Source organism: Penicillium chrysogenum, assembly GCF_028827035.1.
Source record: "Penicillium chrysogenum strain IBT 35668 chromosome Unknown utg000002l_segment0_segment0, whole genome shotgun sequence".
In the NCBI taxonomy this organism is placed as follows: domain Eukaryota; kingdom Fungi; phylum Ascomycota; class Eurotiomycetes; order Eurotiales; family Aspergillaceae; genus Penicillium; species Penicillium chrysogenum.
The window spans coordinates 5,015,197-5,029,008 of record NW_026622750.1 but is presented as its reverse complement, the minus strand read 5'-3'; the positions used below and the strand labels follow the sequence as shown (position 1 = coordinate 5,029,008).

Here is a 13,812-nt window from a genome sequence, read left to right as displayed (position 1 = left end):
GGGGCTTCTTATACGTTCACTTATATGTCTTCCCTTGCGAGGAAAAGCTCCACTATCCGTAAGTCCCTATTCCAAGCAGCGTATGTGAGGGGGAGAATCTATAGTCGTCGTAAACGTCGGGGTCTAGGTCGTTATTGGCGAGAAGGACACACGCGATCTGTATGTTTCTCGTCCTCGCCGTATGGTGGAGAGCTGTCCTGCTAGTTTAACCGGCCACGTTAATATCTATATAATCTTCTGCGAGAATCTGTAGGGCTACAACCGTGCGTTTTGAATCCGCAGCTGAGCAGAGTGCCGTTGCACCTTTAGCATCCGGGGCGTTGATATCCACAGCACCATAGGCTAAGAGAAGCCCTGTGATCGACGTATTGCCATATTCTGCTGCGATTTGGAAGGCGGTGCGACCGTAAATGTCTCTTGCTCTAAAATTTATGCCGCATTTGGCCAGCAGGCACTTGGCTACCGACATGCATCCATACTCTGCTGCGATGTGGAGAGCAGTGCAGGAGTGTCTGTCCGTTGAATTGATGGAGATCTCTTCATAGGCGAGCAATTGTTGGACTATCCTGCTGTCACCGTTCTGTGTAGCTTGATGCAACAGGGTCCGGCCATGCCAGTTTCTTGTATTGGGATCTGCGCCATGGGAAACCAGTAGCGCGACTGAAATCTTGAAGGCTTGCCTGTACAGCCTGACAGAGCAGACTGTTTCTGATAGTGACATTCTCCAGTAGAGTCATTCTTAAATTAGGATCTGAATGGAGGAGTAACAGCCAGGTAATCTTGGGGGTTTCCTTGGAAATAGCAAGGCTGAATGGTGAAAAGTGTTTGTAATCTGGCTTTCGTAGATCGCTGCCCCTTTCCAGAAGGGCTTGCACCAGGTTCTCATCGCAGTGGGCGATGGCATACCAGATAGCAGACCGGCGCTTGACATCAATTGTATTCAGACATGGAGTAAAATCGAGTAAAAGTGTTGCAGTAGACAGTTTTTTGCTTGCAATGGCATATACCAGTGGAGTCTGCCTGCGGTGGTCTTGCCAATTGATATCCGCCCTCTTATCAAAAAGAAGTGTACGAATCATTGTCTCGTTCTCAGTGCGAATTGCATAAAATATTGGTGTGCGAGATTTATCGTCTGTGGTATTGGCGTCCGCTTGATGGCTGCGCAACATCATTTTCACAAATTCCGAGTCGCCTCGAAGAACCCCCCAAAACAAGGCAGAGCTGCGTTGGTTTCGGACGTTGAACTTGTACAAATATTCGAGCAAAAGAGCATTTGTTGCTCGATTGAGGCAAGCCAGCTTAAGCAAATCTCTCGCTTGATCTAGCTTGTCTGCTATGTAAAGAATAATTTCAGGAGGAAAGTCGAGGAAAGACATCTATCAGTTACGTTAGTATCAACTCATGTACCAAGGCGTGCAGTATCGGGAGCCGGATATATTCACATTGGAGTATTGGGTTGAAGAGGGGCGGGAGTACGATTTGTTGCGTGTGGGGTTGGTTTTGGCGGGTGACTTGAATGAGAAGCTGAGAGATGAAAGATAATTCCTACTATCTTATATATATTCGAACCCCGGATGCAGGATGACGTTAGTTCCCGCGTGGTATGAAGTATCGGCAAAATCCAGGACCGGTTGAGGTTCCTGGGAAGCGGGAGTTGTTTATCTGGACCCTTACTATGTGAGTAATTCTCCTTACGGATCAAGCTAGTTGGTGATTGGGTTGAAAAACAAATGGTCCCTAGTCGCCGATAGATGATAAAGGCGTAGACTTCCCGGCATGGAAGTCTGGTTCCTAGGCTCAGGCAAAAGCTCCTAGAGGTTGCATCTTTGCGGTTAGACTTTCACAGGCTTCCGTGAGCAAGAGAACTCTCAGGGTCAAGACATATGCTCCTAGCACTAATAGAGCTGCTAACAGGAATGTGGCCGATTTCTTGATAGTGATGGCGGAAATAAAATTACATCTCCCGGAGCTATGCTATGTCGGGAGTCACTGATTTGAATTCCTTGAAAACACGCAGTCTGATGGATTATTACACCGCATATCATGTAGGAGCTTTTCGGTGATCCAACGTTGAGTCGCCAACATATGAGGTGACTAGGACAAGAAATATGTGAATATGTGCCTGTCATTGCGGATTGAATGTCCCACAAAGCCTCAATTTAAGAGGGACGTGAAGGATTCAACAGTCAGCCAACGTTGCTTGACCGACTCAGCATCCCTTTCTCCCAGCACCACTCTTACTCGCCTCTCGCTGGGCATCTAAAGGCATCAAGAATGTCGCTGCAAATAGTTGCGGTAAAAGAAGACGTGGGTTTCAACAGGCCTCGATTAAGAAATGTGTCCTTCAACACTTCCAACCAGGTCGGTGAGTGACAGAAGCCGAAAGCCTATAAATACGTCCTCTACCCCTGCAATTGCTCTACTGTTTATTCACTTGATTCTGCAAAGTCGAGCAGGCTTGTGTCTGACGCACTCGATAAGTTCTCCCTTTGATCGAGTACTGAAATTTATACCGTACTGACATTTATAGTATACATCGTGGACCAGCAAATCAGACAGTTCCTGTACTTTAAGAGACATGGTTCCAAGCAGATTCACTGCCCCATTTACGCCAGCCGATCGGAGATACGAGATTTGGATTAGCTGGTCAAGGTGTCTATGCGAAGAGGTCTCTGCTATAGCGAGCTGGTCTACTGTCGCGGCTCTGGTTGACCACAAATTTGAAGTGCAACTGCTCACACTGTAGGTATATGGGCTCACAAATCTTTGAAACTGCACTGACCCGAAAGACGCGGGACAGCCAGATCCGTGGACGTTCGAACACAATGCACCAGAGCAAGGGCCACAGCTTCTTGTGGTCTCTTCATCCCTGGTGTTGACCATCAGAACATATGAGTTATGGGATTCCACGCTGATCTACTGGCTAGTAATAGACAGTGAACCTTTGGGAGCTCACCAGAGTGGCCCTGATAACCCTGCACTACCGTCAGTGCTCCACGCAAAGCCATGGCTTACACACTATTCCTAGCCCCGTCGCTTCGAACAATGCAGCATGTCCTAGGTGGAAGATCGCAAACCAAGATAGCGAGTCAACAACAGGGTGCGGCCATCCACGTGCGGACTCCGTTGCATAGAACCTTGAGACTCCCATTTCCATGCTAAGGTGAGTGAGATCTAACGCCTACAGCTGCGCTGTGTCTGATTATCCGCGCCAAGCTTTATTCCCCTAACCACGAACACCACTGACATCTTCACACTATTGTAGGGGCACCCCATCATCGATGGTGAAATATACTGTGGCGAGTGGCCTATTCCGCCAGATCGAAGATAAGACCAAGGTGGCGGCCGACGAGCGTGCTCCATCGCGTCTTCCGCCCTCGTCCCCACCGCCTTCGCACTATTGTGGAGTCCTGAACCTCTGGCATCGCGACACATTCATCCACCATGGAAGTGCAATGTTTAACGCAAGTGGGTTCGTAACGCGCATTTACTGTCTCAACAAATCGTCTTGTGCACCCCAGCGCGGCTTTTCAAGCGACAGCCGATTGCGATGAGCTTGAATGCGACGTGGCATGGCTGGTGACTGCATTGCTGAGAGTTGTAAGTGATCTAGTTGTGAAGCCGATATGACCATTGTGCAAACTGATTGTCCCGTCTCAAGCGCACCTTGGGATTTCAATGGACAGGTACGCTACGGCAACTCGTCCAACTAGGTCAATCCTTGCTGACTCGGATCGTACAACAGGAGAACACCCTCATTTCTGTCACTCGAGTCGAATGCCACGCGAACAAATGTCTTGTCTACTCGAGCTCCCCTATACAAATACTGTCGCATGCTCTCTGTCCCTTCCACATGACTACTATCGACGATGAGTCACCAGAAGATTCGTATCGCGTACCTCGGCCTCTTTCTCCCTAGATTCTGTGTATCAGGTCATTGTTCGATTTGTCTACATGATACAACTCCTGAACTCCGATCAGCCTATACCACTACCCGAATCATACCTGTGGCTAAGCATGCAACCTTTCAAATACCTTCAAGTGGCGTAGGCTGCTGGTATCGAATGCGTGATCCTCGTTGTCTTAGGATAACATTTGGTGGCTTTCGAGGCCTGGAAATCCAAAAGACAAAGGAATGCTGATGTTCTGTCTTGCTTCCTGGCAGATGAGCGTACCTCCGCAGACAATCAGGCTGTTAGCACAAGTCCACCTGCAAGGAGAAGGAGACGCAAAGTCTTCTCATTCTTAGCCTACAATTTGACATTGGTCATCTCAGGTACAAACCGAGAGGGTAAGACCGGGGCACAGGCAAGCCAATGAGAGCTCACTACCCAAGAATCACCTCGCGGGCATACAGGGAGCTGCATCATGAGGGCTGTCAAAAGTGTTGTGGTGTACCCGGTTGGTTCTTATGCACGCATTTCCTATCCAAGCCGAAGCACTATCTGCAAAGGCCATTTACCCTGGGTGTCACTTCAGCTGCAGGTTAGTCAAGTCGACCGCGCGTATCCTTTACCCGTTCATATCGTCTCCTAACATATCACGCACTTGTCAGGAAATCCGTTTTCCCTACATCCCCCTATTTCGACTTTTTTTTAGAATAAATCATATATTCGTCGAGCCCACCGCGCCGCGGAGGACACGTGGGCATGTTACTGTTCGGCCAGGCAGCCACTGTAAAGACTTTGGTGTCCGAAACCAGAATGTTTATGGGACCTCTTGGACTAGCCCCTAGATCCTGGAGCAAATTTCCCACCGTCAATCAACGCTCATGTGATGGTTGCTTTTGGAAGGATGGCCGGATTGTCTACTACGACTACGAGCGAACTAGCACTCCTGCGGGGATATCACCCAACGGAAATTCGTTTCAGACGGCACTGCTAGAACTCAATCGGGTTTCAATCGGGTTTCAACCGTGTTCTCTTATCAGCAGAACATGGTTGATTGCATTAACTTGGGACACCACTTCCCAAAAGGCAATTGCCGTCACTTCGATCCGGGATTGGTTGAAATATGATCCGTCGTTGCCGAGGCATAGTAGGAGCATAGTAGGAGCCAACCGGGTATTCTTGATTGCTTGCTTGTCCAAATCTCTCAGCAACATGGTTGTCTCTTTGGTAGTTACTTTGATTCTTGCGCTCTCTGGGATATAAGAGTTGAAATAGAGTAAGGTCTAGTGACTCACAATCGCCGCCTGAAGTGATGACTTTGACTTCGCAAGGCACAAAGCCTACCGCATGGCTGATCTTACTCAAGCCATTCGTTCGGCACCTCATCACATGCTTCTACACGTGGGTCTTGGGCGTATTGCTTGGTCATAGTTGAACCAGTGGATCTACTATCCCTATTGGATTGAGGCTGTATGCCAACTTCACCGAGTGATCAGAATGGGACTAGAATTTTCGCTTACGAAATAGAATCTATAGTGATTGATACATTTATCCATGTGGGTGAGATGGCATGAAAATCTCCGTGCTACGTCCGTGAGACATTGATAGACCTCGCCGCGGGCCATGAGGCCCATGGATTCGCACTGAGTTACTTCCCCCTGCCTATGGGCGGGCGGGCGGTTGACCGTAGCCCCGTGTCATTTAATGGGCCCATGTGTCGCTTACTAATAAGCACTTCAGTCACATGAAATTTTATAATTTTATAATGTTTAGCCACGCACGTATATGTCCTATAGTACTACGTATTCAGGTTATTTGAGTAGAAAGGTATACCATGGATGTGTTCAGCTATAACCAAACCTAGTAAAAGCAATGGACTATCCAGTGTAAGTGAAATTGAAAGTGTGATCCGAAATACATAGAAATTGTGATGCGTCTGCATTGCGCGTAAATATATATATGACTACAAAACATGCTGAACCTACAAAACCACTCACCATATAATGCCTACCAGCGCATCAGTAAATTTATTATAAACACGACATACTAGTTATACTGCATACTAGGATTCGCCTTTATTATGATCAATTATCTGCTATACTAGTGGTTATTGGGGGTAGGTGACAAGTGATAGATTTCCAAAAGTTGAACCCCCTATTCAGGAAACTTACATAATCCGAGGGTGGCATGGACCGATGGCAAGGTCTAGGCGTTGACCACCTTTTTCACCGCCCGACCATTCACCACCACGCTCACCACGACGCTCATCAACACACATCAACACTCACCATCAACACTCACCATCAACACTCACCATCAACACTCACCATCAACACTCACCATCAACACTCACCATCAACACTCACCATCAACACTCACCATCAACACTCACCATCAACACTCACCATCAACACTCACCATCAACACTCACCATCAACACTCACCATCAACACTCACCATCAACACTCACCATCAACACTCACCATCAACACTCACCATCAACACTCACCATCAACACTCACCATCAACACTCACCATCAACACTCACCATCAACACTCACCATCAACACTCACCATCAACACTCACCATCAACACTCACCATCAACACTCACCATCAACACTCACCATCAACACTCACCATCAACACTCACCATCAACACTCACCATCAACACTCACCATCAACACTCACCATCAACACTCACCATCAACACTCACCATCAACACTCACCATCAACACTCACCATCAACACTCACCATCAACACTCACCATCAACACTCACCATCAACACTCACCATCAACACTCCCATCAACACTCACATCAACACTCACATCAACACTAACGGTTCAACGCAACAAGCATTCCTAGAAAACACCCATCTCTGTTTGCCTACATCTGAATGAAAGATGCCAATTTCTATTGTAGCGAGGAAGCTATTGCATCACAAGCTACCAAGGGAAAGGAATGTGAAATACGTCATTTGGTACTGAAGAAGCTTCAGTTGTTAGTTTATGATTTTGGCTATTGAATTGGCAAAGATCTAACTAGGGCCCCTTCTATGTATCCGATGATGACCCTTCGGAACAATGAACAGACGATGAAGATGTTGCGCAGGTCTTTGCTTCTCCGAATACTCTTGGAACACTCGAATACTGGTCCCTAGCACCACGAAGAGGTGCCTGCACGGGCTAGAGGCGCTTGTTGTCGCAGATGCCCCTGCGAGGCGCTTTGTTGACGCAGGGCCTAGGCTGCGGAGAACTTGGTAACGCAGCGGTCTCCTGCAGAGAACTTGTTAATGCAGCGGTCTCCTGCAGAGAACTTGTTAACGCAGCGGTCTCCTGCGGGTCTCACTTGTCATCACAGCGTCCCCCTGCGGAGTTCACTTGGTAACGCAGCGCCCCCCTGCGAGGTAGTCTTGTTGACGCAGCACCTCCCTGCGAGGATTGTTGTTGACGCAGACCTATCCTGCGGGGTAGTCTTGTTTTCGCAGCACCCCCCCTGCGAGGATTGTTGTTCACGCAGACCTATCCTGCGGGGTAGTCTTGTTTTCGCAGCACCCCCTGCGAGACACAGTTGTTGACGCAGAGCCTAGGCTGCGGAGAACTTGGTAATGCAGCGGTCTCCTGCAGAGAACTTGTTAACGCAGCGGTCTCCTGCGAGGATTGTTGTTCACGCGGACCTATCCTGCGAAGCACCTTTTTACACTCGCGGGGCTCGTGGCAGCGAGGGAGCGCAAGTCTTACATCACTGGGCTCGTGGCAGCGACAGCCGTGGTCACGGAGACTCTCAAGCCCGCAGGCAAGAGAGGGACACCATGACACAACGGAGTGTGAGGACCGAAGTCCTGATTTTTTTTGGGCTGGGAATCGGGCTCCTTTTATATTTTTTCGGCTACGTCTCTACCAAGGAACCAGTTGCGCAGTTGGTAGCGAGAGTCACGGTCTCGTTAATAAGCGTTGAAGGGGTGTTTGGAGACTTTGTGGCCTACAGAGCCAAGTCTCGACCTGGTATTCCTCTCAAAATTGTGCGTTGGGTCTAGTGGCCCACTTTCATCGACTGTTGAGGAGAAAGTAATGCCGCGAAAGTAAGATTCGTACCCATCACCGAATTTGCAAGGAAATCGCTCAACGCGCTTGCATTCTATATCTCCCCGTTTTAACCACGGTCACCGTCTCTTTCATGAGGATTGAAGTGCTTCGACAGATGCCGAAATAATGGGCTGGAGATGGCCGACGGAAACGCTGTGCTGTACCTGCGGTTGGCCGGAGGACCTTTCGGTCTCACTAGAATCAATACTGCCATCTCTAGGCTCGCGCCGCTGAATGTTATTTCTTTCCTTTCTACTCGCAGCTGACTTATGATGTCTTTACTAAAATCTCTACTCCCTGGGCGCATAGGCCCTGGCATACTTTCAATCTCAGGATGAAGATTGTCTTTCTTTGGCATGATAGCCAAAAAGGGTCCGGACCTTTGGAAAGCTCAGACAAGAAACTGGGTCTAGTTTCCAGGACATCAATGTGAACTGGTGCAACCAAGGCCCACGAGCTAGGTTCTCTTGATCGCCACCCCCTCGCAAGATTGCAACGTTACTATCACACTGATGAGACCCTGGAGACGAATAGCACCCGACGGGCCAATCAAACACCACGCGTGAATTTAGACAGACGCAGGTAGGGTTCTGCGATGCAGATCTCAGCGGCGACCCACGGGACAGTAGATCAGGGAGGTTCTATTTGTGGAGAGAAAATGGAAACAATTGCAAAGGTCCAGACACGATCTACAAGCCCAAAGTTGGCCGCTGTCAGGGTCCGATGGAACGGGGGATTGTTGCCTAGGAGGTACTGCTGGGGCAGGTGAGTATTTGGAATAACACGCGGACTTTGGCGACACAATGGTAGGCTACAACCCGATCCGTGGTTGTGTTCTTGGTCGCAGTCATGAGAAGGTAAGTTCCCCTGTCAAGTGGCAAGCTGAACTTTGCCTATCTGGTCTGTAGAACGTTCTAGAAGCTATGTATCTTCTCCTGCAATAAGCCGATGACTATTGCTCTCTTTGGGCCATAACAACACTCCCTCTCCATCTCTCCAAGTCTACCGCTATTTCCATAACTCTAGCAGACGGCTTGTAAAGAACTATGCCAATTATGGACAAACCACATGAGCTTGAATAAAATGCCTCCGTTTTACTAAAACCGATTGGCTCCCGGACAAGATTTCAATGTGGACCGGCCCTCCTGCGGCCCTAAACTTTATTTCAATCAATCTGCACATCTTGATCGTGATGCTGAATTTAGAGAAACTCTCTAATAAAATACTGGCCTTACCGCAGTAAATTTATCCTACATACCAGCCGATGGAGATTGTGGTGATTCTGCTCTAGTTCTCTTTCCTTTTGGGCTGCAACGCTTAATCACGAGAAGCCCAGAAAGAAGATGGGGAAAATCCCAGGCTTGAATCCTTCATTACAGCCGCATTTTCTCACCGAGCGAGCATTTCCATGGTTCACCGAAACAAGCTCTCGAAATGATTTGCGGTGCCGCTACTGATCGGCAGTCTCGCTCGTGGTTCCGCAGTCTGTGTCAAACTTAATTTCCTTGGGACTTGGACGTGGGTCGAAAGCAGATCGGACGCTTCACTCCAAAGATCACTCCGCTTTCGACCACCGATCCAATTAAACCCAATCGGACATGTTTCCTTGGGCTAACAAGTACCCATATACTTTTAATCTTGCTACCCTGTCCTATCTCTCTATGGGAACGCGCATAGTACCGTGAATCCTTATACACTGTCCGCAGTATTTTGCAGGCCACATGGGCCATGCCCCTGGTTTAGAATGACAAGGACGAAACTGTGTAGCTGGGCCTGCTCAGAGGCACCACGATCATGCTCGAATGTTCAGCTTTGACTTTGGAACTTTCTCACTACTGTTGTAATTCCAAACAAGGGTGATTGCTCCTTCCCATGCGAAATCCATGGAGTGATTCATATCTCTCATGCTGAGTGTTCATTGTCGAGTAAGCACAGCCTTTATGGTAATAACATACACCAGGACTATTTCATCGAAATAGTTGGCCACTGTTCCTTCGACATAGCAATGTAGCGCTCCAGTCGATGACATGCTGCTAGTGTGGACGTTCTGTTCGCCGGTATCTCAATTTTCTGGCGGCACAGACACGATGTACATAGTCCCACATCCAGGACGACGATCGTGTTCTTTGAGGCGAGTATGGAAGCGGTGCTGGCGTCACGCAGCCTGTGGCAAAAGGGTCAGCGTCTAATATAGGAAGAATAAAAGTATTTCATACGTATTTTCGAGCGTGCTGTTTGAGCTGGTTTATCGCTGTCGACAGACTGGCTAGGGTCGGCCGCTAGAATTGTTTGAAACCATTTATCAATGTTCCTTTGGGCAGAGTTATTGTCTGGCAGGGGTGATCGTGAACCGCTATCGACCAGCGAGCGCCGCATGTCACCTGGGCGCTTTTGCTTTCCTGAACGACCGGGGACTTTGGCGCCAGTGCGACGCTGCTTCCGCAGAATATGGTACTTTTTCCCTCGTAAAGACTCAACGCTTCGATCCACCTGATATTCTTCATAATATGCGTCGGAGAGGGCTTTCCACGACAGGCCCCGATGGGAATCCAACCAAGAGAGAAGGTTTTTCTCTTCCCATTCTGGCCAGCCGCATGCGCTACGTGGGGACATGGTGATGCTCGGGTAAGTCACAAAAGTGGGAAGAACGGTTGAATAAAACAGCAGAAAGTGAATTCGAAGAGGAAGGGTTGTTGAGTTTAAAAGATCATAGTGTTGCACATAAATATGGCGATTGCGTTTATGAGCCATGGCTCAGCTTGGTGAACTGGTACCAGACTCTCACGACTCGCCCCAGCTAAAGCTTCTGAAGGCCAAAAGCCTTCAACTTTTGATGTACTGTGTTTCGTTGAAAATCAACAACGTTGAACGGCCACCGTGCACTTGTTGACAATATCACATGGTTTCACCAGTTCGTTGAAACATGTCCGACTCTTAGTGAGCCATGCAGAAATAGAATAGATATCTACGTGCAAAATCAGAATGCATGGGTGAAAAATGCGTGCGCTTGCAATTCCCGTTATCGTGAGCAAGCACAAAACTTAATTCTAGTCTCGCGATACAACTTGCTATAAAGCCGGAGTGCTTTCTCCTATCACACTCAACCAGAAGTGGGAACTCTCTTCACCTCAGCGTAACTAAGACGCAGACATGGGTGGAATTCGAAAAGCCTCGCGCCCTCTTCGACGACCAGACTTTCGGAGCAGATTGCAACGTGCATTGTCATTGTCGTCCTTAGAGTCTGAGGATACCGGCAGTGTGTCCAGCAGCGCTACAGGTGATACAACAAGGGACGAGTCACCTCAGGAGGAAAATGACTCAGGCGACCAGGAAAATAGCACCTCAGATGATGAGAGTGAGCAGGAAACTGCACAACAGCGGAGAACTGTGTTTGGACATGAAACAGCCCTGGACCTGCGCGGACAGACCCAGCCCTCCGGAGACAGCAATACGGTTGCTCTTGAATGCCTGACGGAGTAAGTACAATTCCACACGGACGTAATTTAGAATTGGGAATTGGCCTGCTAACAATATCCAGACTACATAACCGAATGGGGCAAGTTGCGGTCGCTACTGAGTGAGAATTTAAAACACTAACTGTCCCCGCAGGTCTATTGAGCGCTTATCGCATGACCAAGGCGCCTGGAATGAAGCCGTTCGCAACGATCTGGTTGACATCTTGGGCCGATTGGCAATCGTCGAGACTGAGGTACAGAAGGTGACCGGACAGGGTACAAACAAATCTACAGAGGGCCAGAAGACTGGGCGATCCATGCGTCGGCGGCAGCAGTGATGCGACCCAAACTGTGTTTTGCTATCCGACCATATACACCAGAGGAAGGAAATAATTCGTGTTGGTCTTGAGTTGTGGATACGATTGTTTCACCGACTGAAAATATTACTGAATATGGACACTCTCATCATGGACGCTGAGTTGGAGGGTCACTGGAAAAGGTCTGATTGACCCAATGCGAGCTGGTACCAGGCGAGCCATGTATAGTTCGTCGTTGTATTTGCGTCTTTGAATTTTATCAATGCTTGCCTAGGTTGTGCACACCAAAGCTATCTCGCCCGAGCCGAGTGGCTATCGTCGCGACCCACTATATGTAAACGAGTACTTTAAGCCTTTCATTAGTTCCACCATTGCAGATGATTTGTACTGTCTAGTCCAGTATGATTGTGCACGGTTTGTACAACTGGAGACATGCCCCAAAGGCTAAAGCCACAGTAGTACATAAGAATTATACGCCATGTAAAGATGATTGCATCATGGTTGCGACTATTAAGGTGCGATCCTTCGCGATTGATACTAGTAGAGTAGTTCAATATGCCTAGTAGTTGAAAAATTGCTATTTGTGATTGAGTTAGATCAGGACATACTACGGCAAGCTTTGGATTGAGGAACGAGAAGAGATAACAACTGTAGTGCGCAAGAGAAGCGGGGGTTTCTCCATTAGACCCATAGCCACAAGGCCTAGCATTGTCCTGATCGGACTATCAAGATGCATTCCCTTTCCATGGACTACAATAAATATCAACTCCACAGACCAGCGTGCCAAGGTCTTTCCCATTTCTGAAGCGTATCTAAGCGGTGTGATACTGAATCCACCACGACTGCGTCTCTACAAGTATCAGTCCCACCTACTCATTACATTTCTTAATGTATAAAAAACAACCAAGGACTCTGGAGTTGGTCGGCCTAGAGAGTGGTGAATCCGCCGTTAACCTGCGCCGAACACTGTATCGAGACGCCTGTGCTTACTCGTACTGGTGGTTCTTGGACCAAAGCGCCCAGCGATATTCTTCGGAGCAAGAAATGGCAATACACAACTTCGTAACCACTACCCTTAGAATGGTTTGGTGATAACGTTGCAGGAAGCCTGTTCATGAGCTATCTGCGCGTTGACTCCATTAAAAAGGCAATTCTATCCACAGGAAATTAAGACCCAGCAAGTTCAACGCAGGTATTCTTTTCAGACAAGAGATCCGTATTGGTTGCTCGCAGACGGTTCCTGCTGACTAGGAAGCGGGACATTCGATTCAGAGAGGCTGAGGTGGGCATCGTGGCCCTGAGTAACCGGGCCGCTTTGCTCGGCCCAGTCCGCGTGGATCACTCCGGAGCCCGGCAAATAGGATGCCAGTCGTCTGTTCTGGAGGGCATCGATCGTGTTCCAAAATCGAGTGGTCGTCGATACCATGTCCCCGTGTGCCTGATCCAGAACCAGCTGAATATCATTCCACGGCACCTGATCCTGCAGAGCGGCATTTGTGGACTCTAGCTGCTGCTGCAACTCACAGATCTCGTGCCTGACCCGTTGACTGTCAGCTAACGCTGCATCTCTTGCTGCAATAGCCAGCTGCAATTTCGAAGTTTCGTCGGCTTTCTCGGCCTCAAGTTGTTCCAGCAGCTGGCAATGCTTGTCTCTCTCCTCTTCTCTCTCCTCCTGCGCTTTTTGGATCTCTTCCTCAACGATGCTCATTACCTGGAGACATTTCCTATGGGTCGCTTTATCATGTTCCGGCCTAGGCTTTTGTTTCTTCATGATAGAGGATGCCTAGCATAGTCAGTTGGGAGTACGGTCAAGGTAGTCACCGGGGCAATGTTGGCCAAGGCAAATCCAGAAAATATTGTGGAAGGTAGAGATTGGGTACCGTATGCTTGTGCAACCCAGTCGCCGTTATGAGAGGGTTCCGATCATCTTTCGATCTAGACCGGGTAGACCGAAGGGGATAACAGGAAGGCGCAGCACGCAGCTGTACTTCGCTACAGTGGTCTGCCTGTTCCCGGAAAGCCTTGTGATTCTTTGCCATGCTAGGTGTGTTCGATCGTGAG

The 13,812-nt window shown here is 48.6% G+C and overlaps 1 protein-coding gene across 1 annotated transcript; it reads right to left on the bottom strand.

Moving 5' to 3' along the window:
- Positions 1-205: 205 nt before the first annotated feature.
- Positions 206-13,790, bottom strand: N7489_005105 (ankyrin repeat domain-containing protein; the record flags this gene model as incomplete). Its single annotated transcript, XM_056710857.1, is given in 3 exon segments — positions 206-566; positions 577-1,333; positions 13,748-13,790. 3 exon segments carry the CDS (start codon positions 13,788-13,790, stop codon positions 206-208), a joined length of 1,161 nt encoding a protein of 386 aa, XP_056569278.1.
- Between the last annotated feature and the right edge of the window lie 22 nt (positions 13,791-13,812).